The 27905-nt window shown below is 31.7% G+C and overlaps 1 protein-coding gene across 3 annotated transcripts in view; it reads left to right on the top strand.

Moving 5' to 3' along the window:
- The window catches only part of RNF138 (ring finger protein 138), a 44626-nt gene extending 16976 nt beyond the window's left edge, over positions 1–27650 (top strand). For all 3 annotated transcript variants that reach the window (XM_051970282.1, XM_051970283.1, XM_051970284.1), the window contains exons 4-9: positions 7676–7841; positions 8907–9022; positions 16220–16276; positions 17727–17838; positions 21234–21341; positions 25162–27650. In XM_051970282.1, coding sequence (XP_051826242.1) covers positions 7676–7841; positions 8907–9022; positions 16220–16276; positions 17727–17838; positions 21234–21341; positions 25162–25230 — 628 coding nt within the window. In that variant the 3' untranslated portion in view covers positions 25231–27650. The remainder of the gene's footprint in view (positions 1–7675; positions 7842–8906; positions 9023–16219; positions 16277–17726; positions 17839–21233; positions 21342–25161) is intronic.
- Positions 27651–27905: the final 255 nt, after the last annotated feature.

Below are 27905 nucleotides of genomic sequence, written 5' to 3'. Positions count from 1 at the left end.
ATTGTTTTTAGAGTTGTGTCTGAATAATGTTGATGATCAAGTATTTCTTTGCCAGTTTAGCTTAGTTGAAAGACATTAAAATGTTGCCAAGCTTATACTTGAAACATTTTTAATTGGAGAGACCTGGCAGAGTTCTGCAGTCTTTTGGAGGGGAGGTAAGGTATTTCTAAATTAGAAGAGACATTTGAGTAGAACTTTAATGGAGGGGAATTTTTTAGATTGGATTATATAATATATAGTTTGTAAACACTATACATAGTGTATAGAGGAAAGAAGGGAGACTTTGATTATCATAGATGACTAACAGGTATGTTTTTTAAAAATGTGGGAAACTAACTATTTTTTGGATAAGATTATTAAGACTGGGATTAGGAAAATAATGTAGACATGCCTTATTGAATATCAACAAGGCATTTGAGTTGATCACACTAGCTTTTTGGAGATGAAAAAAATGAAAATAAATTTTAGATAATTTCAGAGCTGATTGGACTACGTCACATCCATCAGAATAGATGGACAGCTCCTGTAAAAGAATGTTAACTGAATGTCAATTTTGAGGAAAGAAAGTCTCTAATGATATACTGCAGGGTTTCTGCCAGGCTTTATCCTATTTAGTGGTATTTTTAAACTTTCATTCCCTTGAATGAAGACAAATGACACAGTTGGCAAATTTGTTGATGATATAAAGCTTGAATGATAATTGGATTAAAAAATTTGACAAGTTGTGATGGTGGGGTAAACCGAAACAAAAATATTCTAATGTGGTTATCTGTAGGATTGATAAGCTATGACTAGATACCATTTCATATGAAAAAATGTCATTGTATTGCAAGGATTGCCATGATAGAAAAATGATTAGAGTTACTGTTTTACTTTTTACAACAGAACTCAGATCCATAGGTAGAAATTACAGGGAAGCATATTTATGTTTAGTTAAGATAAGGGAGAATGAATTATCTTAACAGTTAAATCTATTAAAATAAAATAATGAATTTTCCTCATCAATAGGTGTGTACAAGTGTAGGTTTTGTATGTTGTGTAGTACATGATGAATGGATATGAAAAATGATTGATGAAGAGGAGATTTATGAACAACTTTAAGCTTTTATTAACAGCTAACTATACTGCAAAGCACTTGTGAATCATGTAAGAGTTGGATGAGAATAATCTCTTAATTTCCCTTCTAGCTTTGATGTTTAGAAGTAGCTGTTATGGTATGGGTAGATAAAGGCTATTTTCTGGAGTCTTGTGCTTTTCTGCAGAACTAATAACTGCAAAAGCTTTAAGGCATGTCATTAGAGTTCTTACTCTAATTGGGGTTATACATGGGATTTTAGATGGTTGTGTTCTTTCTATACTCTTAATCCTTTGGTTTTAAATACTTTCAATCTCAAATGATAAGATGGTGAAAATACATTCTGGCTTATCATTTCCTCAGGGCTATTGGAAAAAAAAGCCCATTTTATTGTCAGTCAGCAGGGATTACACTAAGTGCTTGGGCAAGCAAAGAGAAGTAAAAAGATATCCTGGACTCAAGTTTATAATCATGCAAACCACTGTATATTAAACATGATTATTCATCTGATAAATTGGAGATAATTGAAAGAGAGGAAAGGAACTCTATTCTGGAAAAGAGGAAGAGGTTTCTTGTAGAAGGTAGTATTTTAGATGAGGTTTGAAAGAAGCCAGAGAAATCAGGAGATTAAAGATGAAGAGAATTCCAGGCACAGAGGCAGCAAGTGAAACATCCTGATAAATATCTGGCCGTTGGACCCATATGGCTCCAGAAGAGAAAAAAAGGCTGAACTCTTACTCAAATACAAATTCATTTCTGTTTCATGGCATTACTTCCCTGATATCACTGTCATCTTCAAGTGTGAAAGAAAATCAGGAGATTTGTTTAGTGCGTGGAACAACGAGAATACCAGTATCATTACTTATGGAGGGACTTTAAAAGACAACCAACCTCCATTATCTTTGGCAACACAATTTCTCTTTTAAGTTCAATCAATAAACAAAAGTGCCTATTATGTTCTATTTCCTGGAAATAAGGGTTAAAAATAAAATGGTAGAAAGCTTACACAGACATATGTAAATATATACCAAGTAAATAGATGTTTTGAGAAATAGAGGAATTGCTTTTCCCTTCCAATTTGGAAGAGAGATTAGAAGTCCTTCTCAACAAAGCCTGACACATGTCTCATCCCTGCCACAACCACTTTATTCAGTCTGCTGTTCATTATGTGCCGCTATGTGCAAAGAAAGCAATTTGTGGGGAGTGTTGGTATTCATTCATAGAAATTTGTCTTCATAGGAGACTGTGGAAAGGATAGCATAGAGTAAGAGAGGGGGGGATGGAAAAACAGTAGAGCCAGATTGTGAAGGGTTTGATACCTAAGCCACAGTGCCTTGTGGTCAGTGCTTGCTTGTTCTGTTGCTTTATAGGATTGGAGATAGATTTTATATATATATGTGTGTGTGTGTGTGTGTGTGTGTGTGTGTGTGTGTGTGTGTGTGTGTGTGTGTGTGTGTGTATTTCATATAACTTAGAGGGAAATGTCATCTTGGTCTTCAATCTTTAAAAGTTTTTAAAGTGGTATGCTCTTTAGCAACATAAGGAATAATTCTCAGGTATACTTTACTTGGAAAGATAATTTATACAAACAATGAAAGGGAACTGAGAAAGTAAAGAAATCGAGTTTATTGTTTATCTCTGAGAAGATAGAGTTAGCAAATTGGTCTCAATTAGTGATTTCCTAGTGATCAAATTCTATGCTTGAACTCAGTCTTTCAGGTTTGGAAGTTTGCCTTGGGACATCTTCCTTAATTTTGCTTAATATTCATTATTTTGATTTTCAAACGAAGTAATTTTAATATCTTGGGTTACTACTACTATTGTGCTACTACTATTATCCTAATACTGTTCCTGTTGAACAACTATTAAAAAAAATGCTAATTAAATGCCAATTTTGAGACTGATCAATTCTCTCAATTAAGATTCCCTCAGTTCAGTTGTAGTAGTTAAGGCCTTTTTTCACTGGCAAATCAACATACTATTTATTCATTCACTTATTCATTTTTTTATATTTTTGAAAAATCAGATTGACTTTATCAAATGATATTCCTCCTTTCTAGTTTATCTCCTTACACCTCTCTTCCCCTGAATGGAGAAATAAAATTCCCTTTTACATGTCAAACAAAACAAAATGAATTCTTTGGAATCTCCTCTGGAATTGTGCTTAGTCATTGTGTTGATCAGAATTCCTAAGACTTTCAAAGTAGTGTCTTTTAAAAGTTTTTTTTTTTAAATTTGATAGTCTTGATGAAAATATTGTATAAATTATTCTTATGGTTCTGTTTACCTATTCATCAGGTCCCATAAGTCATCCTAGTGCTTTCTGAAACCATTCTTTCACTTCCACCAGCACAATAATATTCCATCACCTTCACATACTATAAATTGTCCAGCTATTCCCTAATTCATGATTACCCTCATACTTTACAGTTCTTTGTTACCTTAAATAGAGCCACTATAAATATTCCTGTATATATACAGGAATCGTTTTTCTCTTTGCTGTTTTACTCAGGCCAAATCCAACAGTTCCATCTCTGGGTCAAAGGGTGTGCACAGTTTAACAAATTTTTGGGCACAGTTCCAAATTGCATTCCAGAATGGCTTGGCCAATCCACAATTCTAGCAATAGTATATCACTATAACTTTTCCCATAAATCCTCCAGTATTTATTTGCCATTTTCCTCATTAGTGTGCTGTGGAACTCCAGAATCATTTCAGTTTTTCCTTAATAATCATTAGGCAGCATGCATTTATTATGGGTTAGGTACTAAGAGTAGAGGGAAAAAAAGTAGTCCTTACACTTGAGGAATTTACATTCTACTAAGGGGGATAAATCACATTCAAAGATATGTAAATACTTGATGGTATCTACAATGCTCTGGTATGTGTTTGCATATTGAATTTGAGGTGCTTATAGGACACCTGGGAAGTTGTCAAGCCAGCAGTTGACAAGAATGAAGCATTTATTTAAGTACTTACTGTATATAAAGCACTGTGCTAAGCACTGGCAATACAAATAGAAAAGTAAGATAATTTCTGCTTTCTAGGAGCTCATGTTCTAATGGGGCAGACAATTTATGGAAAATTTCAGCTGCAAATTATACTGAAAGGTCTGGTCTTTAGCATGAAGCATGATAAGCCTTTTAAGTGTCATTTTCACTGATAAAACTTGCATCATTTCTGATATTGAATAATTTGAGAGAACCAGAGACTTTGGTGAGCCCATTCAAAAGATGGGATGGCGTATTTCCAAGAGCACTTAGTGCCAGCTGTCTTCTCCATAGGGTTTGTTTCCTAAAATTTATGATGACCATAGACACTGGACTGTGGAAGCATTGCTCTTTTCAAGGATTTGTGTTCAGGTTTTTGGGCTCTCTGCATCAAGGCAGGAGGGGAGATGATGGACAAACTATTGGTGGTGCTGGTCATTGTGTTTACACATAGATAAGAAAATAATTGACTATATGAGTCATCAATTAGTATTTAGTTAATAAAGGGGAAAAAGGAAACATCGTAACATAGTTTTATTCCCTTTCATATGTATCTTGTGAAATCCTTATGAATATTTGTGTGTACTCAGAGATCAAATTGTAGGGATTCAGTCTATATTTAGGTACCCCCCTGTATTTGAATCATTATGGTGTTTTGATAGTTTGCCCTTTGTACAGAGAATAATACAGAGAAGGGATATAATGAGTCAAAAGTTCTTACCCAGGGCTATATTGATCTCAAATTAAAGGATATTTAACTAGGGTCTGGGAAAATAATATTTACATTAACTGAATTTTTCTTAACTTTGATTACTTTAAATACTTAACTGAGTACTTTGAATTCTTAATTGAACTTCTAGGATTAATTGATAGTTTCAGTAATTACTTTATACTGTTTTAACAACAAAAAGGTGAGCTTGATTTTTCTTTAGACTGAATTTCCTTGGATTTAATTATCTCTGTGCACATGACTCTCAACTGAATATCTCTAATTCTAATTGAGCATCAGTGGTCATTTGTCTTTTGTATAGCTCAAACTTGTCTCATAGGCATTTCAAACTCAGCATGTACAAAACTAAATTCATCATTTTTCCCTTCCTTGACACCTTTATCCTTGATTCCTTTATTCTTTAATCCACACCTGCAATCAGTTACTGAATTTTGTCTCCTTATACATTATTTCTTGATGTTGTCTCTCTCCTCCCAGAGCCACTAGCCTAATTCTTACTACTTCTCCACCTGAAATGTTAAAATAGGCCTTGTGTTTGGCCCTTTCAAATCTCAGCTTCTTTCCAATCCATCTTTCATAGCTGCCAAAGTGATTTTCTTAAAGTGCATGTTATTGTGTCACTTCTCTACTTAAAAAAAGAAAAGGTTCTGAGAACTTATAGCTGATCCTCAAAGAACAATGAGAGAAACCACTATAGTTTATTAAGACCTTTATAGAATGTGACTTCCATCTATCATTCTAATTTTATTACTATTTTCTTGGATGTTGTGATCCAGCCAAACCGGCTGACTTTTGTTTTTCACTCATAGTAATACTTATAGTATCTTTGCAAAGTTTGTCTTCACATCTGAAAATGCACTCTTACTTCATTTCAGCATCTTGGAATCCCTTGCTTTCTTTAAAACTGCCAAAGTGACACTTATATATGAAACCTTTTCTTTCCCTTCCTCATACCTCCAAAGTATTTTTCTTTGTATTTATTGCATATATACCTATTGGTGTACATACCTTTTGTGGAATATAACTTGCTTTGAGGGTAGTGACTTTCATTTTTTCTTTGTAATCCCAACACCTAATCCAGTGCCATGTATGTATACTTAATAAATATTTGTGTATTAATTGAAATGTTTCATTTATTTACTTATGAGAACTTTTGTATTGATAGTTTAAAGTTTATCTCAACAAAAATTCTGGTAGCAGAAGAGCACAACTCTTCTAATGGCAGAAGATGTATGCATGGAAATAATTGAAAATAAGTCATCACTGCTTCTTAGATTCTTCATCTGCCTAGACATTAGTGCTTTTCATATTGTCAGTGAGCTGTGTGGTATTTTTAAAATGGAAATTAGGTATAGAAGGGGAAGAGAATTGTGATCAATAGATGTTTCTGATATCTCCTACCATCCTATCTGATCTTTTTAATCTTTTTTTTTTTTTTTTAAGAAAGAAAGATGATGATAAAATATATTGGGAGATAATATATGTGAAGGTCTGTTTAAAAAGAAAACAGGAATTTATATTTTTTGGTAGGGTACTAGAAAGTCACTGAAATTTTAGTGAGTAAATTGGTTCAGAATTCCTCTTTAGGAAAATCACATTGGCAGTTTTAGAGGATGATTTAGAATGGGGAATAGTGAGACTGTGAGTAAAGAAGTATATATAACATGAAAATGAAACAGAAGGAGCAGTTGATGGACTTAATTGAAGTGAAGAAAGAAAATAATCATAAAGAAATCTGAGTATAAGAAACTGAGAATAAAAGGGTGATGCTGCTCTTCACAGAAAAAGAAATTTCATTTGGAGAAGGGGGAGTTCACTAGTTATTTTGAAATGTCCAGTGGTAATGCAGGCCTAGAATTAAGGAGAACTAGGGCTGGATGTAGAAATCTATGAATTATCTTCATACAGTTGGAAGGTATTTTAGTTAAATTTTTTTGTTTTGTCAGTAAGGAAAAAACTGAAATTCTTCCCTAGATCACTTATATACCATCCTATACACATAACATATTTTTGAAAGGCTTTTAAATTATAAAGCATAATTAGAATATTCAAAGAATGGATGTTTTGATTAGTTTCAAGTAAACAAGCTGTATTAAAATGTGTTAATATTTTGCACACAGTGATTTACTACAGCAATATATGTACATTAAATACAATTGAATGTTTCTTATAAGATCTTACAGTGCCTAAAAGGGGGGAAGGGGGTTGGTTATTGTTAAAACAATATTTTGAGTAGGGTGGGTAGCATAGGTGTAGAAAATTAACATAAATGTATTATGACTCCTGAGGCATATGTAAAAGTTGATATAAAAAATCCCAACTACCCTAAATCTCTGAAATGACTTAGTTTTATTGAACTTGCCTTCTTGTTGCTTCTTCTGAAATGTAGAGACAGAAGAGTGGTGTAAAAGTGCAGACAGTAAAACTTGGGTTTTGAATTTTGCCTTGGACAAAGATTAGATGTATGACTATTGGTAAATCACTTAACCTTGTCTAAGACTCAGTTTATGAATTCATGAAATTATAATTATAATAATGCTTGTAATACTAATAGACAAGTATTGACATGTTCTTTGAATGAGGTAATATGTAAGTAAAGTGCTTTGCAATTCTTAAAGTGAAATAAATTTCAGTTCCTGTTATTAATTGGAATAGATACATGATGCAGTGATAAATCTCTTATTGGTTTAAACTTATTGAATGAATCTGTTGAAGACTTACATAAATAGGCAAATAAAGTCATGCAGAATTAAAAAAAATGAACTAGGATATAATAAAGGATAAAATTATGTGGCATAAAAATATAACTATACCTTTAACATAGAATGACAAACATTTTATTCATTAACTAGATGATTTATTACTTAATTTTTGGTTTAGTTTTTGTAGAAAATGTTTCCTGACTGCTATGAGAGAAAGTGGAATACACTGTCCCCTCTGTCGTGGAAATGTAACTAGAAGAGAGCGAGCATGTCCTGAACGGGCCTTAGACATTGAAAATGTCATGAGGAAATTTTCTGGTAGTTGCAGATGCTGTGCAAAACAGGTAGAGTAAAATATGATATATTTAATATTTGAAAGTCAAGTTTTCCGTATTAAGTTATAGTTAGAGAATTTCATTTGGATTTGTCAAAATTATCATTTTTGATATTTATTTTTAATCATAATACTGTTATAACTTTATAGATAATATCAGAGACTTAAGAATTGGAAGGTCCCTAGAGGTTCTGGTTTTATAGAGGAGCAAACAGAAGACTAGAGAAGTTGTGCTATGTACAAGATCTTCAACAAGTTACATAGGGAGCGCTAAGGAACTAAGAGTAAAATAAAAAATACCAGTTGCTCAATTATTGTAACAATCACAAAATATTTGACATTGACAACTTTTATTTATTTTTCACTTGTTCACCATAAAAAACTTTAAAGATTTAGTCATGGGGAAGTGGAGTAATGGAAGATTATGATGTGTCTTTGGAACTATTACAAACATTGCTTTATTTTAGTTGATGAATTTTGTAAACAATGCCAGATCCTGTTTGATGCATTTACCCACGTCAGATATACCTTTCGACCTTTGGAGAGGGATACATAAGTGATGGGAGAAATAGGCTGAAGCTAGGTACACTTGACTCCACTCCTCTTTGCTGAAATGAAAAACGTTAACCTAATAACTTTTCATTTTTCAGTCTCTGAAGGAAAAATAGGAAAAAATTTGATGTTAAGTAAAAATGTAGGTGATATATGTGAATAATTCTTAAAGCTACTATTAATAGTTAAAATTAAGCAATGGCAATAAAGCATAACAATTAAAATTGTTAGTGAAAATAAGCTTCAGTAATTGTATTGCCAAGGTTTAGTCGCATAATAATTTATATTATTTATGTACTTGATAGGTGAGTTTCATATTTTACTCATGCTTAGGTAAGTCCAGCACTTGGAAAGGAAAAAAGTTCATTTTTAACTTAAAAATTTCAACAAGAGAAGAATTATTTTAATTTGGTTGGAGTGTTTACTTTATTTTCACCTTTGGCTTTTTTCTGTTATTCCCAGAACTTGTAATCTTGTGAGAGAATTGTTTCAAATGCAAACTTGTTGTGGATTTCATTTACAGATCAAATTTTATCGCATGAGACATCATTACAAATCTTGTAAGAAGTATCAGGATGAGTATGGTGTGTCTTCCATCATTCCAAACTTTCAGATCTCTCAAGATTCAGTAGGGAATAGGTAAATAATTTTTGTTTGTTTAAAAGTAGTTTATGTATTATAATTTGTTAAGTATTTAAAACTCAGAATTTTGAAGCAATGGTATGGAAATTAGACTCTTGTAAAGTTGCTAGGGAAATGATTTCAGAATTTTATTTGGGATATGTAGATTAAATTTTGGGCCTCAACATTGTAGCATATCTAGAGCACAATTGATTTTAAAAAGTCTATAGACTTTTGAACTTTACTAGTGTTTTTGGTCAGGAAATACTTTTTTCTCTTCCTGGCATAACAACTTAATTGCTTTGTGACCTATAATAAAATTTCCTATTTGTCAAGTTGGAATCAAGTATCAGCTTTCTTTCTAAGTTCTTTATCATTAACGAGTTGCATATTGATTAAACTTGACATATAACTCAGCATATTACAAAGTTTGACTTGTTAGTGAAAATTCTTAATTATTGCATAATTAAGGTCTCAGATTTTATTTCTTTACATCAGAAGTAGTAGTTATGAGTCATTATTTTTACAAGTACCAATTTTCAGTAGGTAGAAATTGGGAAAATTCTAGGGGAAAAATTGAGTTTTACATCAGATATGGAACACAGTTCAAATATTCCAGTTCCCTCATATGATGATGCATTAGGAAACTAAAGCTCAGAGATGATAAATGACTTTTTAGCAAGTGTATTAGAATCATAGAACTGGGAGAGAGCTTAGAGGTCATTGAGCCTAAACTACTTCATCTTACATATGAGAAAATTGTGTCTCAGGTTGACATTCCTAGCTCACTTAAGATAGTAGAGATGGTAGAGTTAGGTAGAACTTCAGTCCCGTGACTCTTGGTTCAGGATTATGAGTTCTGTACTATTTTTAACTGTACCATTCTATCTCCCAGTTGTGCTGACTTCTGGTCTCATATTGTTTGAGTTATATTTGTTAGAGTTAGCGAAGAATTGCTTATTATTATTTCAGTGGATTCAGAAAGACCCCAATATAGAAAGAGATCTAGGTTTCAGATCTAGTGTGGAAAATGATCCTGATCCAAAAGGGCAAGGAAGCGTGGTCAGAAGCAAGCAGGCTTGGATTGGAAGGTGAAACTGAGAGCTGATCTGATATTTAACAAGTAGGTGTAGTAATCTAAGTGGGCTACTCAGTCACCTGTTGAGTCTTGGGGAGCTCCAAAGATGAGTGGATTAATTTGACTAGGGATGGGGAGTGATTTCAACTCTTGGTCTGAGGGTCTGATTTGAGGAAGGATGCTGCTTTACCCAGGTGGGAAGGAACAGTGTAGAGGTCCTTTGGGTAAATAGTGAGATGACCTGAGTAAGATGATTGACTGGGATGTGAAATTCAGTATATATTTCTAAATGTCCTATGGTGCCTTTGCAAAAGTTGATCATTTGGTTGGCCATTAAATAAATATCAAAAGTCACAAATAATAAGGTAAAGCTATTAGAGAATAGTAAGGCAAGTATGATCAAAGGATAAAAGAACACATGAATGAATAATAAGAATAGCATTTTGAATAATGAGTGAGTTGCAGAACTATGGAAAAGAAAAATAAATTATGTTAACAATGAAGGCTACACACCAAAGCTTAGAGAATGCAGTAATGGCAGTTTTCAGAGGAAAAAAACACTTAGCAAAATAGGAAAAGTCTTAATGAAATGAGCATGCAATAAAAAAGGCCAGAAAATAAACTAGCAATCCTAAAACAAGTATAAGTGTTAGATAAGTAAAAAAGAATTGAAAAACTGTGGAATTGATTAAAAATAAAAAACCCAGCTGATTCTTTGAAAAGATTATCAAAATACATAAATCATTTTCTGAACCAATTAAATAAAAGATAGGAAAATCAAATTATCACGATAAAAGAAATCTGTAAAATTTGTAGCAGAAGAGATAAAATAAAATAAAAAAAAAACAGGGAGTTGCCCATAAAGCCATTTGAATTTTTTGGTGAATTTTGCCAAATATCTAAAGAATAATTTATATTTAGGTTAGAAAAATTATTCCTGAGAAATAAGAGATAGCACTGTATCTCTTTTATAAAACAGATGTGATCTTAATACCAAACTACGGAGAAACAAAGTAGAGAAAGAAACAATGCAACTCTTATCATTAACCAATCTTGATGCAAAAATGTGAATGAAATCTCAAGGAGAATCATAACATATCCAGAAAAATTTTCAATAATCAAGCTGCATCTTTACAAGATTTTAGGGAAAATATATATGATCATAAAATAATTCCCTAGTTGTGGAAAGGACCTCTGACAAAACATTACTTATTTATGTTGAAAATTCTTAAAAGTATAAGCATAGAAGAGACCTTTTTTTTCTATAAGCATTCATTCGAAGTTAATTTTGTTTGCAACAAAGAAACACTGAAAGCTTTCCCAGTACCAATAAGAGCAAAGTAAGGATTCTTCTCTTTCTAGTTTATTTTTTACATAGTTTGAAAACTACTATATGTAACTTTTATAGTAGCTGTTAACATTGTAGTATTATAATCTAAGTCTTGTTGACATTAATTGTCTTTTACATTGTTGTAGTCAGTCAAGTACTTGATTCTTACTTTTCATTTCTTTCTTCCATTTCCATCACTGAAGAAACATCCCATGATTTCCAGGATCTTTAATAGAAGTCATTTTTAAGGCACAAATTGACTTTTTTCATGTTTCTCAGTTCAGGCATTCCTAGTCTTGGGCACATAGTTTGTTTTCATCAATTTTGAAATAATATTGCTATGAATATTTTTTTGCTTCTTGTCTTTTCCTTGATTTCATTTAAACTCATTGGGATAGAAACCCAGCAGTGAGGTTAGCAAGGTCAAAAGACATGAACAACATAGTAATTTTTTGTGCCTAATTTTAAGTTTACTTGGGAAAAAAAAAAAAGCCCTGCCCAGTTTTAAAGTAAATGTTATTTAATGGTTTACCCCCTTATATTAGTTATTTCTTCCTTGCCCCCCACCCCCACTTTCTTTGTGACATAGTAAAATAAGGAAAACACTTAGTACGTCCAATCTCACATAATAGACAATATTTTGACATCTGAGTTTGTTCTTCATTGCCTTTTCAGTCCTTGAAAATTCAACATTATTATATTCTTTGTGTATATATTTTTTGCTGTTCATTTAGTGTTCTGCTTTAGTGTTCATATAAGTCTTCCAATGTTTTTCTGAATGCTCTTACCATTTCTTGCTTCATAGTAATGTTCCGATATATTTATATATTTTGTTTTTTAAAAATATTTCTTCATTATTTTTTACTTCATTGTTACCCCAAAGAATGGTCCAGGTAGGTGGCACAGTAGATAATATGCCAGGTCTGGAATCAAGAAGACTTTTATGAATTGAAATCTGGCTGTACATTTTCTATGTGACCCTGGGCAAATCCTTTCCTCCTCCCATTTGCCTTAGTTTCCTTAGCTTAAAATGAGCTGGAGAAGGAAATGGCAAACACTCTTAATATCTTTGCCAAGAAAGCCCCAAATGGGGTCATGAAGAGAGGAAGAAGACATGACTGAAAAAAAGGACTTAACAACCACTCCCAAGAATGCTGCTATTTTTATTTTCATGGGATAAATGACATCATTAAACAGGTCAAAAGGAAAAGATTATTTACTTGCTGTTTTGTGTAATTTCAAATTGAAATTTAGAATAGTTGAATCTCTTCATAGCTCCACTAATGCTTTAGTGCGGTTGGCTTATAGTAGCCTCTCCAACAATAGTTTATCAGTTTTTTTGGTAATATTTACAAAATTGCATTTTATTTATGAAGTCTCAAGGTTCTTTTGTTTTCTTATAATGATTCTAAGCATGCTTTTTCATATATTTATATAATTTGCAGTTCTTGGGAAAACATTTTTGACAACTAATCTTTTGATTTGTTTTTGAATGTATTTTCAAGTTTTAGACAGTTTAAACTCTTGAGAGTATTAGTGGAAACATTTAATATTTCATTTTAGTATTTGTCAATTTTTTGTATTTTAAAATTAAGTTTTATTTATATTTTGAAATTAAATCATTGAAGAAAGTTGAAGCAGATTTGGAATTTTGTATGAACTGAGAAGGGACCAGGCTGGAATTTGTAGTATTTGCAAAGAAAATAGTTTGAAACAAATTAACTTTGTAAGCAGGAATTCAGGATGATGTTTTAATATTAACTCACATTTGTATTGTGCTATAAGATTTAGGAAACTGCCCCTGTGATGGTATTTGCTAGAAATGCTTAGATATTTTCAGGGAATTTAAGTAACTTTGCCCATGCCACACAGGATTTGAACCCAGGCTTTGTGGTTCCATAGCTACTATACCACCTTATACCAGAAAACTTATAAATATATTGAAAGAAAACAGGGAAGAGACTTTTCAAGTAACCCCAAGGTCTTACTAGAGATTGTGTGCATTTAATATGTTGGTTCAGAATTTTTCTTAATAATCACAACTCACATTTATATAGTGCTTTTAGGTTTTCAAAGCACTTTACTCACAACAACCCTGTCAGGTAGGTAGACAATCCATATCTAAGTGGAAGGAGCACTGGCCTTAGAGTCAGCACACCTGAGTTGTAGCCTGGGTTCTGCCGATAACTTGATGTGTAACCTTGGGTAAGTCAGTAAACTTTTATTATTTAAATATTTTTATTGCTTCCCTTAAAAAAACAAAAGAAAACAGTATTTAACACTCCTGTCACAGCTAGACTAAAACAGTGATTTTAGAAGGGGGCAGAATTCATATTGAAAAATAAATTTATAGTAGTTTGTCTTGGAGACATTGACCTAGTCCACTTTAAATGATCTTATTTGAATCTAAAGGATAATAGCTAAAGAAGTTCTTTGAAAAACATTTTATAACTATAACTTTTATAGCTATTGGGAATATTCAGGCCTAGAATTTCTTTTGAATAATCGATGCTAGTTCAGACAGAAGAACTTGAATTATATCTAGCCAAGAAAATCTGCCTTTTCTACATTCCCTTTTTATATTATTTCTCTTTATGTATTTGGAGTTAAAGGAAACCGGGGAAGGGGAAGAAGTACTATTTTAAATTCAATTCAAACTATAATATTTTGTAAGGGAAAAATAGATTTCAGGAAAGTATTGAGTAATTATAATCTGGATGAGGATTATAAAAGAAGTGACCCTATTCTCTTTAGAAAACTTAGTCTAATTGGAGAGATGAGTTACTTAGGTAAAATAGAGAAACATACATCATGGTAAAGTATTGTTTTCCTTTTATATATATCCAGTACCTAGTGCATTGTTTTGTGTAATAAATGTTTGTTGGTGAATTAAATATTAATAGTCCAGCATTTAGCAGGTACCTTATGTTATAGTCAATAAGGTAAAAAAAATTCGATACTATTTTATCTGTCTGCTGGATATAGAGATTCTATGAAATCTATTTCGTCTCCTCAGATTTATAATCTAGTAGGATAATTATACTTGCAAATAAATAACATAAAATAGAATTTAGGTACTTTATAGTTTTTAAAATGTTTTCCTCACAAAAACCTTGCATTTTAGGTAGTATAAATCTTAGTACCCACTTTTTACAGATAAGGAATTAAAGGTACAAAGTTAAATGACTTGCTCATGGTCAAGCATATCTCCTGACTTGGGTTTAAATGCTCTTTATATACTATACCTTAATAAAATAAGTCTAAATTTTCTGCCATTTGAAGTTTCTTTATTAACTGGCCCCATTTTCCTATTCTTCATTCTTTAATAGCTGACTCCCTACTATATCCTCTACTGTGTTCAACCAAGTCAGTTTTCTCGTTGCATATCTGATTTCCTATCTTTTCCTTTCTATGTAGTTTTTCTCTTTCCTTTATGTTCAATACCTTCTTACCCCTAATATAATTGGCTCTTTGCTGTTCTACCTATTCAGATTTTAATAATTCTTTAAGGTGTCACCTCAAGTTCTGTCTTCTGATTTCTCTCCCTCTTCCCTCCCTCACCCCCCATAAGTATATTAGGGTTCAAAAGAAGGATGCATGTGGTTTGGCCAAAGGAATCTCATGCCAAAGTTCATGTGACTATCTTAAATCAGCATTGGTCAGCCTAATTGTGGAAAGCTTTATTAAGAAGATGGAGCTAGATATGGGTCTTGAAGAATAGGAAATGAATATGAAATATTTCAGGGACAGCAGGAGACTGACTCCATCAGAGTCAGTTGTTGAGATAAGTGTAAAAAAAGGGAGCCTTTGATGAGCAAAGAACAAACCTTGGTATTTATTTATACATGTTGTAATGGAAAGAGTACCATTGTGCTGGAAAGATATGTGTTCAAACTTTGGCTCTTTAATTTTACTAGCCATGGAACCATAAACAAGTCACTTAACCTCTCAGCTTTATTTTCCTTTTCTCTAAGATGTGGATAATAATACTTGCACTACCTAATTAATAAGGTTGTTTTAAAGAGATCATTTGGAAAACAGTAAAGTACTATCAGTATGTAAACTGTCATTGTTGGCTTTTGAGTAGAAGGAATGACCTGAAGAAAGTTGTGTTTTCAGGAAGATAATTATGGCAGTAGTATGTAAGACATTTGCAGGGAAGCCCAGTTAAAGTTATTTTTGTCCAGGCATGGGCTTGGACTTGGATGAGCTAATGGAAATGAGAATGGAGAGGAATGAAGACTTAGAAACAAATTTTGAATGCGATAAGAAGAAAAAATACACATGGTCATAAAAGTACTTTAAATATTATCTACAAGCTGTTAATATTGCTGTGTTCCCAAAGTTTTATTTTCCTCAATTTACAGAGAAGAAAAAATCATATTTTGTTTTGAGAAATAGGAAACGGACACCTGATTTTGAAATATCAAACAAATATCTGATTTTATAATAGAACAGTACTTTTAAGATACTACTGTTGGAAAAATATTTTTTCTATTTTTAAATTATAAGCATAAATGATCCATTCCTCTTATACTCCATTGATGTTATTTTTTTAAAGTACTTTGCCTTTCTTGTTGGTTCAAATTTTGATGAGTTGCATTTTTAGAGTAATATAAGACTGCTTTAAAAATTCTAAACTTTTTTTTTTCATAAATATTCTGAAGTCCAAAGTTTCCATTCTCATTCAGGCTCTTCCACTCAGTAAGTCCAAATGAGGTTTTCCTGTACTTTAATTTTTGGTTTTAAATTTGAGCCACTTATGACAATTAATTTTATATTTAATTTGTCCCATGCCTTTCTTAAGTAATAGGAGTGAGACATCTACATCTGATAACACAGAGACCTATCAAGGAGATGCAAGGTAATCTTGAAAATTTGTCTTTTTAAAATAAGTGGTATCTGTTGTTTTTACTAAATAATTAAAGTATTTTTTATTGGATTAAAACTTTTAAGCTTTTATATTCACAAAATAATTATTTTACATAAAAATTTTAGGTTTTAAGGTTATTGATTTGTACAAATCAGTGACATAGGAGTAGTTTGAACCAGTTATTAGTCAATATGTTGTGGAAATTGTCAGTTGCAGGAAAATTGACTTTTTTTAAATAGTTTTTTATTTTTGAAATACATGCAAAGATAGTTTCTAACATTCATCCTTGAAAAACTTTGTGTTTCAAATTTTTCTTTCTCCTTTTCCCTCCCCTAGATAGCAAGAAATCCAGTTAAATATGTGCAGAAAATTGACTTTTTGACAGTGTGGTTGATGAGATAGGTTCAAATGTATTAACGTTTTGAAAAAAAAAATTTTTTTTAATCTATTTTGACAATTTAGTGTCCATGCTAACTAATTCCAAGAGCACAGAAGATTATTAGGGAGTTGCCAGTATTGAACTTTTTCTTGAAAATTAATATCTCTACTAACTTTATGTATAGTGTTAAACATGAAGGAAAGCGTTTAATGAGAATATAACTTAAGTTAAAACTTCAGGGAAGTCATGGAAGTATGATTAAATAGGTAACTGTAGCCAAAGCAATATTACAGTATAAAATGGAAGGATCCAATAATTTCTTTCTTGGTATTTTGAATGAATCTGTTTAAGCTTATGTTGTTTTCAATAACAGTTTATTAGGTATATTTTTTAAAAATATATTTTATTTCCCCCTAATTATGTGTTGAAACAATTTTTAAGATTTGGATTTAAAAAAAAAAAAAAAAGTTCCAAATTCTATCTCTACTGATCTTCTTTCCCTCCCCCGCCAAGATAGCAATGAGATATAGGTTATACAAGTGCACATTATGTAACACATTTTCATATTTTAGTCACTGTGTACAAGAATACTCGAATTAAAGAAAAAAAATGAGAGTTGAAAAAAATAGAATGCTTCATTCAAACATTATCAGTTGTTTTTTAGGAGCAGATAGTTTGTTTCAACAGTTAGTCCTTTGGAATTGTCAGAGATCATTATATTACTGAAAATAGCTAAGTTTTAATGTAACATTTTAAAAGAAAAAATATTGGTATCTTTTGTTTTTGCATCACATCATTTTCTAAATATATCCCTCCCCACTTTTCTATTCAGTGATTGGTTCCTTGTTTTCTTGGAATAAAAAAGAAAAGTAAATTAAGGTCAGCAAACTCAAGCAGCATATCAACTTAGTATGGCAATGAATGCAGTATTTCACACTAATTGTTCCCTACTTCTGTAAAAAAATGAAGGGAAGTACATTTTCTTAACTCTTCTTTAGGACTAAATTTATTGGTTATTTATTATTGCCTCTTGTTCAGTTTCTTAACATTTTTGTCTCATAGTTCTCCTGGGCATCCCACATTTAAGTGTCCCTTGTGTCAAGAAGCAAACTTTACAAGACAACGTTTACTGGATCATTGTAATAATAGTCACCTCTTTCAGATAGTCCCTGTGGTAAGTATGTTTGACAATTTGTCTTAACTATTTTTTTTTCTCAATAGTATTTTATTTTTCCAGTATATTTAAGGATAGTTTTCGACATTGATTTTCTTCCTTAATTTTTTTTCTTATTGTAGCCTTTTAATTTACAAAACATATGCATGTGTAATTTTTCAACATTGACCCTTGCAAAACCTTCTGTTCCAACTTTTCCCCTTCTCCCTCCTCCTTCCCCCAGATGGCAGGTAGTCCAATATATCAACAATAATTTTTGTAAGATTTTGAGTTGTACATTTTTTCCCATCTTTACCATACTTCTTTTGAAGACAGCAAAAACACTCTGATATAGGTTATAAATATACAATTGTTTTAATAAACATTTCCATATTTAACATGTTGTGAAAGAAAAATCAGAACAACAACAACAAAAAACTACGAGAAAGAAAAGACTTTGATCGCATTCAATCTTGATAATTCTCTCTCTGGTTGCAGATAGCATTTTCCATCCCAAATGGAATTGTCTTGGATCACTGTATTAGAAGAGCTAAGTCTCTAGTTCTACTCACTTCACTTAGTGTATCATAAGTTCTTATAAGTCTTAATTAAAATTTGAAAAAAAAAGTATGATATATCATTTATTTACTTCATTTGTGAATTCTATCTTGTATATACTTATTTCTTTCTGCCTACATTTTTAAGTACAGTGCTGTAAAGCTGTTTATAATTGTAAAATAATATTGCTAAGTGCTTAAAACTAATTTATTAAAAATTAAGTATAATTCCTAGCTTCCTTTTAAATTTTAAATTTTTCCTGCATATTCCTTGCTTTGTATATATATTTGTTTCCCCCAATGAATTGTAAAGCCCATTGAAGATAGAAGCTGTCTCTTTCCTTTTTTTTTTTTTTTTTTTTTGGTATATTTAATGCTTAGCACTGTGCCTGGCACATACTAAAATTGCTGGTCCCAGCATTTGTAATTTTCACTTTTTGTTATTTTTTTTTCCAGTAATGGGGGAGATAGAAATGGAGAGTTGTTATTATTAGTGACTTGGAGCACATTCTAAGATGGATTTTGAAAAGTTGTATTTCGTCCTTTGAGGATTGCCTGTTCATATTCTTTGACCGTTTCTTCATTGGATGGGGAATAGTTCTTGTTTTTAAATATTTTGAATCCATTCCCTGGACATTTTAGATATCAAATCTTTATCAGAAGAATCTATTTTAAGGTATTTCCCAAGTACGGTTTACTCGTTTAGCATATTTCCCTACTTAGATGTACCCTTTGACTCAGCAGTTACAACTCCTTGCTCTGTAACTCAATGAGATAAGAAAAGCAAAAGGACCTGTATGTACAAAAAGTATAATGGCCCTTTTTTGTGATGACAAAAAAAATCATAAATTGAAGGGACATCTTATCAAATGCTGGATGGCTGAACAAGTTGTGCTTTATGGTTGTGATGGATTACTATTGTGATATATAAGAAAAGATGACCAAGATGCTTTCAGAAAAACCTGGAAAGTCATGTGAAAAGGGATGCTTAGTTCCATAGAGAAGTGAACAGAATCAGAACATTTGTACATAGTAATAGCATATTGTACAATGATCAATTGTGAGTGACTTAGCTATTCTCAGACATGATCTAACACTCTTCCAAAGTACTTATGAAGAAAAATGTTGTCCACCCCCAGAGATCATGAATTTATATAAATTCCATATTTGCATATTTTTCTTTTCCCTCCAGTTAGAAATACAAAGTTCCATCCACTTCTTCCTCCTTCCTCTGCTAATGTATTAAACTAAGTATAGATCCAGTCCACCCACAGATTTTCTCATTATCTTATTTAACTACCCTTAGTGCTTTTTGACGATATTAATATCCTGAAGGGAAATTTTTTCCCCCTTTAATAGAATGTTAAAATTTAATAATTCTATATATTCCCTTCCTGCATTTTTTTTAGATTCAAAATTTCTATTCTCTTTTCTTTTAATTAGGAGTGACTGAAAGTTGTGGTTTCCCTTAAAGTCCATTTTCCCACCCTACTCCTCCACCTTTCTCCCCTCCCCCAAATTTTAATCAGCTTTGCAGGAAACATTTTTGTTATTGAAATTAGATAAACTTATTTTGTTTCCTGCTATAATAAATTTCTAGATTGCCTCTTGTTTATAGTAAAAGTTGCTAGGTCTTCTTGGAAAGTGTGACTGGTTTTTGTTACTTTTTTTTTTTTTTTTAAATATATGGACGCTTGCAGGTTCTGTATTTTGGCTAAATGGGTAGGGAACCTTTTTTCTGTCAAAAGACCATTTGAATATTTTAACCTCATTCATAGGCCATACAAAAATTATTAACTTACAGAAATCAAGCAGTGGGAGGTTATTGTTGTTTATGGTTGCCTTGGTGTAGGGTAAAACCAAATGATTTCTCAGGCCTTATGACCTGTGAGCTGGATGTTCCTACTTCTGGGCTAAAACATACCTGGGGCTCTCCATTTGCCTAGCAGTTAGGTGTCATAATGATGATAATATGCTGACCCTGGAACACTAGCTGTTGTGACACTATGCAACGCACTTTAGTCTGTCTCAGTATCCTCATCTATAAAATGGGGATAATAATAGCCTGAACCTTAAAGGATTTTTGTGTAGTTCACATGCATTTAGTATGTTGAAAGTATCGTATAAACCAAAAAGAGCTATGTAAATAATAGAACTATGTAAATAGTAGTTACTTCTGTCATTCACTTTCATCTTTCTAGTAAGACAGGAGGAAATAAGCAATTTAGTAAAGGGTCTATGTGCCAGACACTTTGCTAAGTGTTAGTCTCCCAGGTTTGATAATTCTTGACTTCTTCAACCTGTCTCACTCCACAAATCTATTTGTTGACAAATATTATATTTCTTAATGGTATGCTATATATAGAATGTGCCAAAATTGTTAGTGTGGTTTCAATTTAGTGCAGTTGGAATATTTTATATATTTTGATATGTATTGAATTAGAACATAAGCTCTTTGTCAGGAAGGATTGTTCCCTTAAAAATGTTTCTTTAAGCTTCTATCCCTGGCATATAGTAGATACTTTATACATACTTGTTGATTGATTCATTGTTGTATTTAATGGTTAGTGCCTGCCTAATTTTTTTGGGATGTTATTGTAAAAGAAAGATTCTTGTTTCAAGTAGATATTAGCCTAGATGTTTTCTGACATCTTTTCCAGATCAGGTTCTATGATTGCCCCCTTGGAAGTTATAGCTGGTTGGGAAAGGGCCAATGGAAGTTGGATGTAAGAACTATTACTTTATTTTAGCATTGTTAGGTGTCAGGTAGATGGGTAGGGCAATAGCTTTGTGAAATTTAACAGTGTGATTATTCCTTTTCATGATTGGTTTTAATATCGTTATATTTTTCTCTTTTAGACGTGTCCTATTTGTGTGTCTCTTCCATGGGGAGATCCTAGCCAGATTACTAGAAATTTTGTTAGCCATCTAAATCAAAGACATCAGTTTGATTATGGAGAATTTGTGGTAAGTATTTTATTCAAAAGTAAGAAAATTCACTCTTGTAAGTCAATTACATTAAACTTTTAATCTAAATTGTGTTTTGACTAGACTGTTGTATGACTAATATTATGGAGTCCTTATTTTGACTTTTTAAAATAAATCTTATCTAGAAATAATGTAGACCTAGTTTTCATTTACTCTTGCAGTTAATGGTTGTGTTGTATTAAATATAAAAACTATTCATAAATTAGTAGAAAGTTTTGCTTTCTTTATCAAGAAAGATTTCAGGGCCTTCAGGATTTAAATATGCAACCGATTAACAAATTTTTGTAGCTACTGCTTTTTTCAATAATTACAATCCCACATATAAATACCATAATTTTTTCTTTTTTTAAATTAGTTTTTTATTTTCAAACTATATAGATGGATAATTTTCAACATTCACCCTTTCAAAATCTTGTGTTCTAAATTTTTTCCCTCCCTTTCCCTGACCTTTTCCCCTAGATGGCAAGTAATCCAATGTATGTTAAACCTGTGAAATTCTTCTATATGTATTTCCAAAAAATCATGCTGTATACTTTCTAAAGTGGCAAAGCTTACCTGTGTACTAAAAGTCATTTGTCTCTTAACAGACGCGTGGCTTTAGTTTTGTTGAAGACCTCTTACTGTAGTAGAAAAATTGGGTTTATAGTTGGGGTTTAAGAATTCAGTTTTATTTATAAAATAGAATTGACAAATATTATAATTTAGGTCCCTTGCAGTTCCATATCCTATAAAAGTTGATGGCAGTGTTATTCAGTAGAGACGCTTGGGAGTAGTATGAGAATAAAATTAAATAGTTTCTTGGATTCAAGGAACTTAACCTTCTAATGAACATGTTATACAGATGACAGGATTCTTTGAGTATGACTAAGAAAGGGGAACTAGGAGAAGTATAAGGAAGACTTCATAGGGGAACTGACAACTGATTTTTGAAGAAAGATAAGTGATAGAGGAGAGGAGGATAATGATTGACAAAAATACAAGAAGATAAAAAAAGAAATGTTGAATTCAGGGAACAACTAATAGTGTGTATGTATATTGGGGGTGGTACTGTAACATGAAATATGGTTGGAAAAGACTAGGTTTTAGAGAGCATTAGATTGTAGATTTGAAGAATTTCTTTTTTATCCTTGAGGCAATAAGGTCCCACATAAAATTTTTGTGGTTTTTGATTATTACCTTTTTAACATCTTCCTCCCTGAGATGGCAAGCAATTTTGATGTAGCTTATATGTGTGCACTCCTGAAAAACATTTTCATGTTATTCAAGTTGTGAAAGAAAACAGACCAAAAAATTCCCACAATTAGTAGAAAAAATATAGCAAAAAATAATGTTTTGATTCTATATACACTGACTATCAGTTCTGTTTTTTTTTTTTTTTCTTTTTCTGGAGGATACTACTTTTTGTCATGAGTTCTTTGTTGATTGTCTTAGATCTTTTTTTTGCGGATAATAGCTAAATCATTCGCAGCTCCTCTTGGTACAATATTGCTGTTACTGAGAAGAGTTCTGGTTCTGCTCACTTCATTTTGCATTAGTTCATTTAAGTCTTTCCAGGCTTTTCTGAAGTTATGCTGTTTATCTTTTCATACTGCACAGCAATAGTCTGTCATAATTATAAAGCACATATTGGTTCAGCCATTCTCATTTGATGAACATACCCATAATTTCCAATTCTTAGCCACCACAAAAAGAATGGTTATAAATATTTCGGTAAAATTGGGTCCTCCACCCCCATTCCTCTTACTTGATCCATTTGGAATATAGGCCTTAGTGATATTGCTGAATCAAAAGTTATGCCCAGTTTTATAACCCTTTGGACATATTTCCAAGTTGCTCTCCGTTATGGCTAGACAAGTTTGCAACTCCACCAGCACTCATTAGTGTTTCAGTTTTCTCACATCCCCTCTACATTTGTTATTTTTCTTTTCTGTTAATATTAGCTAGTCTACTAGGTATGAAATATGGGACTTTTACATTGCATTTCTTGATTCAGTAATGATTTAGAATATTTTTACATGTGAACTATAGCTTTTTTTTTTTATCTGAAAACTCCCTATTTATATTCTTTAACCATTTATCAATTGGAGAATGACTTGTATTCTTAAATTTTTGGCCCAGTTGTCTATATATTTTGAGAAATGAGGCCTTTATTTGAGATATATTTTATCTAAAAAGAGAAAAAAACGACTTTCTGGTTTCCTTCTAATTTTGATTGTGTTGATTTTGTTCACACAAGACAATGATTCATCATAGTATTTTGGGAATTATATGGACGATAAATCTTTAAGAGGAGAGAGACAAGGAGTAGAAACTGTCTGGTACATTAGTCTAGGTGAAGGGTAAAGCTATTCTTAAGACAGTAATGATGTATACAAAATGAATGTATGAGAGAGGTTAGTGGAAGAATATGGTAATTGATTGGATATGGGGGAAGGAAGAAAGGGAAATATCAAGAATAAGATAAGAAAGATGAATATGGTGTCTGAAGATGTAGCTACAGTGGTGACTCTGCCACTTAGTGTAATCTTGGACAAGTTTTTTCTTTCTGCGCCCTATTTTTCTCATCTTCATGATAATGAAGAGGGAGGTGATCTTTAAGATCATTTTTTTATTCTTTATATTTTTGTGACTACAAAATTCTGAACATTGTAACTAAGGTTAGTTGTGCCCTTGACAGAATAGATGTTTGAGGAAGGGTGAAATTAAAAAGCTAATGAGTTCAGTTTTAGATGTATTGAGTTTGAGATGCCATTGTTAATACCCAGATAGAGATATCCTGCAGGCAATTGATTCAATTGAGTAACTTTTTTGTTGTTATTGTTCTTGTGTTTTGAGGTTTTTGTGCCTTTTTCTTTATTACCAGGGCTTAGTGTGTAGTGTGCCTAGTGTATAATTGGCACTTAATAAATATTATTTCACCATTAACTTTTTATTATATTTCAAAATGTTATATTTTCAAATCATAGAAAAAGTAATCACACACACACACACACACACACACACACACAAAACACCTTGATAGCTGAAACATTTAAAGCTATGTGTGGTAAAACTATAATATATTTAAATATAATATATAATTATGTGACAGTATAGCAGAAATTGTGAAATTTTATAATCACCAAGTCTGTTTACTGTTTAGTTATGAAAAACTAAAAAAAAACTTCAAATTTTCCCAGGTGCAAAAGTAAACACATTTGTTTTCAAAGATTTTTTTTAAGTTTGACTTCTCACATTTTTTTTAGTTTGTCTTCTGTATTCTCTCTCCCATCCTCCCTCTTCCCCAATCTGAAAACACCTCGCAATTAAGATAAGACTTCTCTTTATACAGTAATGTAATACATTTCCTTATTAGCCATGTTGCAAAAGAAAACAGACTGAAAAACTCAAGAAAATAAGATTTTAAATGTATCCTTGGATTTGCATTTAGGTTCCAAAACATTCTTGTTCTATGCAATATTTTAAAAGAATGTAAATTTCAGTCTTATAAACAGTAATTGGGTATTTTACTGGTACAGTTTTGATGTTAATTTTATGTAGAAGATAATGTGGTGACTAAAATTCATTTATAAAGATTGAAAATAAAGACTGGGAATAACGAACCAAATATAACGACAAATATGAATTTTCTAATTTTATTTGTGAAAAATAAAATTTACCCTCTTTCATTGAAGCTAAAAATTAATTATTTATTTAGCTGCCTTTGATCAGCATTAAAAATTCTTATATAGTATGGATTGGAATCGTGGAATATGCCTAAATGATAACTTATTTTAATCGTTAATATTTTTTTCTTTAGAATCTTCAGTTAGATGAGGAAACACAGTATCAAACTGCTGTTGAAGAATCTTATCAAGTAAACTTCTGAAGGTTGTAGTCATCTGCATCTTCTATCTGCAAGTGCCATCTTTGAGGGAAAAGCTACGTGAATTCACGTTTCAGTAACCTGATGTGTATATTAATAAAAAGGAATTCAGTCTACTCTGTTTTTATTGTAAAACAAGAATAGACTTTTAAAAAATGGAGGTTATAGTATTACTTAAACAGAAAGAACTTCCCTGTGGTGATGGTGAAAAATGGAATCTGCTGATGTAAATGTTGTACCTTATTCTTTTCTATGTTAAGCTTTCTTGAATTTCTCATTTCTCATTTTTTAATTTGATGCAGTTTTCCACTTTATTCATTGTGCAGTAAATAATAGCAAATTTTTTTTAAATGGATTAAACCCTTATAAATCTGAGCCAGTTATTACTACTATCAAAATGGAAATTTTGAGAATTAAATGGAAAGTCATCTTTTTTGTGTGATTTGTAGCTGAAAAATTAATCTTAAAATTATATTTATAGATTCTAGTATTTTGAAGAGTAGTGAGATTTCTTTAGTAATATTAACACTTAAAAGAAAGGAAGGTGAATGTTTCCATTCTGTTTCCTTATGTTAAAAATGTGGAGTATTGCATAGCTGTGTGACTTCCTTTTTGTCATTGGGAAGAAATTAAGTTTTATTTCTGTGGAAAACAGTTAAATCCGTAATCTCAGACTGTCAAAGACCATTAACACTGAAGAAACAGTTACTTGAGAGCAACCCTTGGTCCCAGAATTTAATAGTAGTGATACTAAGTAGTTATGACAGCAGTGAGTTTAATGAAACGTTTTTCAAGTTGAAGGTATTACATGCTGATAAACAGGTAATTTAAATGGGGTATATCCTCTTCTATGTATATAAGAAATTTTCTTTTATTCACAAAGGCTAAGGTGTATGCTATATATTTTTGGCACTTTTGCAGGTGATATACATGCACCGTTATCTGCTTAGATATGAAAAAATGGAAAAGCAATATGGAGGTCAAAGGGTTTTTATTGGACTAGTTAAATATTGTATAGTCACTAAATTTCCAAAAACCCACTCAGAAACCAAATGCCAGGTTGTCTAGTTGGCTGCTAATTTTTTTTTTTTGGGGGGGGGGGAAGGGGGGATGTGGGAAGAGATATGGAGAAGGTTGAGTTTACATGCATGTGTAGCACTCATAAAGAGTTTGTCATAAAGAGACTAAAGTAATGAGAAAATAAATTCTTAAGCCAGAAAGTCTATCTCAGGACTTTGTAGTGATAGGATTACCTTGTGCATTTTTTTTTTGTCTTCACTTGTGGGAATTGAGTGCTAGCACATGCATCATAAATTATCTTGCACTGGAGGGCCTAAATCACAGAATTGGGATAAAGAGTGGACTCTGACATTCCATGCTAATGAATACTGTTTACGCTATCTTTAAAAACAGCAGAAAATGGAAACCTCAAAAGTAGTTTGCTGCTAATATTGTGTAAAAAAATTCTATTTTGGTTTTGTTAAAACCCTCAATGTTAACTTTTCTACAGTGAACATTTCTTAACTGATTTAATAAAGATGTTAATTTTGGAAGTGATATTTTGTAAAAAAATTTTTCAAACAAGAGTAACTTACTTATGGGTGTCCGCAATAATCACATAGGAAGCCATACACATAAATGAGCATAGCCTCTGTTCTGTCATTCCAAAGAGTGAAAGTTAACTACATACTTGAACATTATCATTTTGGTTACATACCCTTGGAATTACAATTATAACTAAAAAAAAAAAAAAGACTTTTGACCTAATTTTTTTCCCCTAGTTTAAAGCAATAAGTTCAATAGTTGAATAATTTAAATATATCAAAGTATTTCGAGACTTGGCTATAACTTTAAAACCCGAATGGCTATGGTGTATAAATTGACTGGTAGTTCATTGGAAAGAATTGCCTTTTGAAGCACTGTAGCCTATTTAGTTTGTGACTTAAGTTAAATATCTGTAATGTTTGGGGTGACCATGTCTCTCTATATATCTGCATAAGACTTTTGCATAAGCATAATGTTAATGTTTTAAAAAGTTCCCATTTGGGAATATGGAGCTAATGATGTCACTATTGTAGGAGGTTTATTCAGGTACCAAGTCCCTAGGTATGGAACAAAAAATTCTAAGACTGAAAATAAAAAAATTGAAGTAATCAGATATGTTTCAGACTGTCTTCCATTTGTAAATGAATTAGGAAAGACTAGGGTTCACCAATATAAGTTCAGAATGAAAGTGTATGAGAATTTTTACTTGAGTTTGGGGGATGGGGGCATTGTATATGCTCAAAATGAAATGTTTAAATTTCACCATACCACTTAGGAAAACCATTCTCTTCAACCAATTATATTGTATGTTGTAAAACACACTGTCTTATTTGAGATGTATTGATTTATTTTTCAATTAAAAGCTTTTCCCCCTTCTATTTGTTGTTCATTGAAACTTGTCTAGAGACAAAGATGGCAAAATGGCTTCTGTAGTCTTCCTTAAAAATTGAAAAGAAAATTAATTTTTTTCTTAAGGGAAGGAAATTTATAGTGTAACGCTTTCATAGTGTTGGGATTTAACAACAGGAACAACAACAAAACCAAACTACCTTCATTCTCATTTTTTTTCTCTCACTAGTTGGATTGGAAAATGAGCCATTTTTATATGGAAGAAATTATCCTTAAGCAAGTTG

Source organism: Antechinus flavipes, chromosome 1 (assembly GCF_016432865.1).
Source record: "Antechinus flavipes isolate AdamAnt ecotype Samford, QLD, Australia chromosome 1, AdamAnt_v2, whole genome shotgun sequence".
In the NCBI taxonomy this organism is placed as follows: Eukaryota; Metazoa; Chordata; class Mammalia; order Dasyuromorphia; family Dasyuridae; genus Antechinus; species Antechinus flavipes.
The sequence above is the reverse complement of the archived record's forward strand: the minus strand, read 5'-3'. Positions and strand labels throughout refer to the sequence as shown.